The following is a 5,638-nucleotide window of genomic DNA, read 5'->3' as shown; positions in this document are numbered from 1 at the left end:
GTGGACAAGCTGCCCAGGCGTGTGTAATAAATCATAACAATAAACACACAGCTACAAGACTGCTGATGTTTTTTAGAGCTGAAAAATAAAAGGTAACACAAGCGTATTAGTGTTTTCCAATTTCAGCCTCAAATATGTGAATGTTTAATTTCCACAGCAACTTAGTAGACATGTATAAAGAAATATGAAGGAGATGTCTGCACAGTTGGCACTCATAAAAATGGGCCAAAGCAAAAAGGCTCATATTTACAGCAACAAATGAAATCTGTGACTCATTCTTCCCTAACTCATTGCTTTTATTTGCAATGTAAAAGGCCAAAAAGACAAAACTAAAGCGAGTGAAACCCTGTCCTACTTGTTATTTACATTCTCAGTAGGAATTGTTTGGGGTTAAATGTGGTCTTCTATACAACAAATTTAATGTACTGTTTTCCAGAAGAGTGTAAACATTACTGCCCCTGCTTAATATTCTAGCCACTTAATACAAATAAAAAAGTAGCTCTATAGCTAGAAACATATTCAGTAGCACTCCATGCTAATAGTCCACTTTAAACATTCGGCTAACTGTAAGTAACTTTACATGTACATATCAAAGTCAGGGGTATTAGAGGGTGTAATAGTAAGGGGGTGATAGAGGTAACCTTTAGACAGGTTTATTTATAGTTATAGATAAACATATCAACAATTTAACTTGCTCATCAAAATTATCTTCAAACGGTTGCTGAAAAGTAGTTAATCTTAAAAGAGAAAGCCGGCTGCAGTGCCCCATATAGCAAGGCTTAGGCCTTGTCCACATAAATATGTTTTCATTTGAAAACGCATCTTTTTCTCTCCAATTTGGCCATCCGTCCACAATGGGGCGGCATTTTTGTTAAGGAAAACTGAGCTTTTTGAAAATGCTCTCCAAAGTGGATAAATTTGAAAACGCTGTTTTTGCGTTTTAGTGCGGACTGTGAAAGCGGAGGCTTTTGAAAACGATGACGCATGCTTAGTCATGTGACACATATTGTACCAATAAATATCTTTGTTTATACCGATATTGTGCCTGTCATGTGCTATTCACTTTCACACTATTGCTACAGATGTGTTACTTCATACATCTATCTTTATATCGAGGTCCTGCAAAGATGACAGAAAATTTACTCGCGATTGCTGTTTGCAGCAAAACATGAGGGCAGTTGTGTTTTAGATAAGACATACAATCATGAGTGAGTGTGACCTGGACGTGTCAGTGAATGGTGAGTTATTTTCCTAATTAAAATGATCCTGTCAGAAGAATTGCATGAAAACGTATAATGTCTGTTCCATCTGTATCATCTCAGTGAGCTTTTTTAAGGCTTTACGCATGTGCAGTAAAGTGAATTTAAAAGTTTCTGAAGTTTCAGTGTGGATGAGAAACCTGTGGAAAACTTGACCCTAACCCTAACTAGCTTGAAAACGCTAGTGTGGATGGATAGAGTTTTAAAACAAAAACATTGTTTTCAAATGTATCCTCTCTTCACAGACACGGAAATAAAACAACATGAATCTCCGCAAATACTCACCTCAAATGCATGAGAAATATATGCATAGAAAGCTTGAATTGTCTACTTTTAAACGAAGCAAGTCACGTCCAAAACAAATATTCTCTGTTAAAGAAATCTGTATGAAACCAACGCGATGTCCAGTTTTCCTGTCTCAACTCATATCTAATGCAAATGTAAATGCCCACATCGCCTCCGTGTGAACAAACAAGTTCATCCCGGCTACTTTCTGTTTCTGGAAGAAGATCTGCTGAGATTTTTTTTTAATTTCCTTCAGAGCACATAATCAATGTATACTATGGAAATGCCAGGTATGTGATTCTCATTTATATATTTCAACACTGGACACACTACCAGTCAAAAGTTTTTGAACAGTAAGATTTTTAATGTTTTTGTAAAGAATTCAGTAAGGATTCTGTTACGGGGCTGACGAGACGAGAGGCGTGCGGATCCATTTGCAGACTTTTATTAGGCAGAGACGTGGTCATAACAGGCAGGGTCAAACAGTGGCAAACAGGTATAACAGGGGCGAGACAAAGAGTAAACAGAGACAAGCGTGGGTCGATGATCAGCGAACAGTATCCAAAGGGGCGAGACAGGAGACGTAGTCCAAAACGTCAGCGATAGTCCAGGCAGGGGAAAACACGATAAAACAACAAAGGCAAGGCTAGGCAAGGCAAGGCAAGGCAAGGAAAACTAACGGGGCTCTGTAGGGCAGCGACAATGCATACAATACTCGGCCACGAGGGAAAGAATGTCCAGGGTTGAAATAGTGTGTGTGATTAGTGATGCTGTGTGATCAGGTGTGCATGTGATTAGAGCAATGAGTGATTGGTGACAGCTGTGTGCGTGTGATTGGTGAGATGGCTGATGGGAAATGCAGTCCATGTGATGTGTGGTGTCCTCTAGTGGTAAATGAACGGGAGTGCAGACCAGATTCGTGACAGATTCAGTATACATAGAAATTAAAACTTTTATTTATCACACAAGTGATGATAAAGACATTTATCATGTTACTATCACGAATCTGGTCTGTACTTCCATTTCGCGTGGCGAACAGTTCGCGCGGCGCCGCAGTCAACATGAACAGCTTTGAAGAGGTTTTGGCTGAACAGGTACGCCTGTACAGACATCTTTATGATCCGTCTATGCGTGATCATAAGGACAGCCAGATGGCAAATAACTCTTGGCGTGAAATTGCAACCACCGTGGGGAAGGAAGAAAGTGTTTGCAAGAAGGTCTGGAAGAATCTATGCGACAAGTTTGTAAAGGCCAAAAAGAGAGGTCAGGGTAAACGTGGAGACCCAGGTGGAGTAAAACATGTACCACCAATCCTCTTGGAGCTTGGCTGGTTATTACAATTTGTGAAACACCGGGAAACGGATTCAAATATGGACGATGAGGTGAGTGAATTACGTAACCACACAACACCATGTCTATTGTTATTCCAGCTGCTAGGTCTGTGATTTAAGTTTGTAGAGTACCACATTTGCTATCAGATTTAAGTAAATGTACAGAGAAAAGAGTTTTTGTGCTGAAGCGTTCATAGCAGTGATCCTCTTGCAAACAATAGAGAAAGAGATTAACCAAACAATATTGTTTAGCTTGAAATAGCACACTATAGTAGCACACTATTGTTTAGCTTGTATCTTCTGATAAGTGAGGTGTTTACATTGTTTTACACATCTGATACTTAATGTTTCTTTTTCTTTTCTTTTTTTTCTTTTAGGAGGAACAGAGTGTGGCCCCCAGTCATCAGCTGGAAAGCAGATGGAAAGTGCTGGAAAGCAGCACTACTGAAAATTGCTCATCATCATCATCCTCCTCAACAGTGCCTTCACCACTTCCTTCACCAGTTCCTACCTCACCGGTTCCCCTTGACCTGTGTGCTGCCCAGACAGCTGCACCTAGATGTACAACCTCTCCCTGCACAGATACATCTTCACCTTCACCTTCACAAAGCATCTTGGTTCATTCGCCGACATTGCTAGCAGATTCGGCACGTAAGAGAAAACGGAACACTGAGGATGTTCTTTTGAAGAGATTGGAGAGGTTGGACCAGGAAAGAGAAATGGCCAGGCAACAGGACAATGAGGACCACAGATTTGGCGCTGTGCTTGCAGACATGTTGTCTCAAGTTGACCCAGAAGAGAAGACGCGTGTAAAGTTCAGGCTTTTTCAAGTTCTTTTTGAGGTTCTGGACAAGCAGACAGCTTGAACTGACACGTTTAACAATGTTAATTCGTGAATCTAAACAATTATAAAAGCATGTTACAACAAAATCAATATGTAATATTGTTTATATAGTTGTAACAGACTGTTCCAAAATACCTCACGTTTAAAAAGTGCCATTAGCATTTTTCAAAATTGTCATAATTTAATTGTTTTCACTTAAAGTTGACCGATTCTTCTTATTTTTGTGGACTTATATTTTCTTTATAATTTTTATAGTAGTTTTAAAATAATTATTCACATATGTATAAACGAGGCTTAAACGAGGCTTGAGGAGAAGCATCGCGGCTACTGTTTGTTTCTGGAAGACGTGCCGAGTAAAAGCAGGATTTCCCTCGAAAGAAGAACACGATTTCATCCAGCAGAGGAGATGAGTAAGTAATGTTTCTTTTTTACATTAGTTAACGTTTTATTGTGACAAACTTGAACGGATTTACTAACAGTTAGCTGGGTTTTCCCCCAAACGACAACATGATTAATGCTACGCGTCTAAGAATGTTTAGACCATGTTTATTATTAATACTCTGTTCACAAATAGATTTTAATAGCGTGCTAAACAATAATAATTAGTTTCTCAGATATAAAATATCATTTTTTATAGTACAAAGTACATCCTTTTATTGTACAAAGCATGTTTGAGTCTGTGGCTACAGAATCATATCATAGGCTACTATAAAATCATACATACTAGACTATATGACTACAAAATCATAGTTGGGTTTTTCCCAAACTATAATTCCTGACTACAATGTTTGAAATAGTGTAAAACATTTTGAATATGAGGGGCAATTCACTGTATTTAAATTTCTTACGGCGCGATGATGTTTTCATGCTCTATATAAAACAAAAGTAATATGAGTGTACACTGTAACATGATGAATGCTACGAGTCTAAGTATGTTTAGTACATGTTTATTATTAATGGCCTACTCTGATCAGAAATAGATTTTAATAACGTGCTAAACAATAATAATTAGTTTCTCAGATATAAGATTTCTTTCTCTTTTTTATGATAGTGATATATTGTCACGGTGCACACAGCAGGGAGGAACGAGGAACACGCAGACGAGGAGATACTTCAAAATAACAGTCTTTAATGAGGACATCAGGACAGGGCAAGACAAGGCAAGGTTGACACCGACAGGAACACCGGGGAATAACGAGTAGACCAGACGATATCTAACTAAACAGGCAGGAACTAAATACACATGACAATTACTGATAATTAGACGAAACACAGCTGGACAAGTCTTAACTAATAATCACACTTAACAAGGACAGGAACAAGACCAAATATGGACACAAGAGGCGGGAACACATGACACACACGACAGAGGACGTAACAGTACTCCCCGATCCCGAAAGGTGCGACCCGCGCCGTAACAGTTCCACCAGGGAGGGGGGGTGGGCACTCTGGAGGCCCCTCAGGACAGACATGAACACAGGACGGGGACCTCCAGAGCGTAACACACAGACGGAGGCCCAGGCAGGGCTGGGAGCACAGGCGGTCATAGATGGTCTTCGTGGCCGTGGCCTCAGGTCCCTCGGCCCGGCCACTCCACCCAGAGCTCTACTACCTTGGGGAATCCAGGGGGTATCAGGAGCCCTCCGGGGCTTAACAGACAAGACACTGGCCAGACAGGACCGGATAGCCCTCCAGGGCTAAACAGACAGAGACAAGACAGGGACAGGACAGGCCAGACACACAGACAGGACAGCCCACAGGAACAGCTCGGAAGCTGAGGCTTCTTCTGGGCATGACAGGGAGTCAGGGGCCCTCACAAGGTCCCTCAGCAACCACCTCCACTTCCACGACAGGGAGGCCTCGACGAGTCTCCATGGACAAGACAAGGTAAGTTTCATTAAAATGTTCCTGTGGGCAAG

At 40.8% G+C, this 5,638-nt stretch overlaps 1 protein-coding gene across 1 annotated transcript; it reads left to right on the top strand.

Annotated features, from left to right (window-relative positions):
- Nucleotides 1–2,605: 2,605 nt before the first annotated feature.
- On the top strand, nt 2,606–3,741 carry LOC131520811 (transcription factor Adf-1-like). The gene is made up of 2 exons (XM_058745291.1): nt 2,606–2,926; nt 3,253–3,741. The coding sequence occupies exons 1-2, from the start codon at nt 2,606–2,608 to the stop codon at nt 3,739–3,741; spliced, it is 810 nt and encodes a 269-aa protein (XP_058601274.1).
- Nucleotides 3,742–5,638: the final 1,897 nt, after the last annotated feature.

Source organism: Onychostoma macrolepis, chromosome 15 (assembly GCF_012432095.1).
Source record: "Onychostoma macrolepis isolate SWU-2019 chromosome 15, ASM1243209v1, whole genome shotgun sequence".
Lineage (NCBI taxonomy): Eukaryota > Metazoa > Chordata > Actinopteri > Cypriniformes > Cyprinidae > Onychostoma > Onychostoma macrolepis.
Note: the sequence above shows the minus strand (reverse complement) of the source record. Positions and strands in the feature narration are given on the sequence as shown.

Bases quoted from the DNA above. Each gene is read 5' to 3' on its own strand.
- LOC131520811 (XM_058745291.1), top strand. From the start codon at position 2,606: ATGAACAGCTTTGAAGAGGTTTTGGCTGAACAGGTACGCCTGTACAGA. The intron at 2,927-3,252 runs GTGAGTGAATTA...TTTTTCTTTTAG, and splicing joins ATTCAAATATGGACGATGAG to GAGGAACAGAGTGTGGCCCC.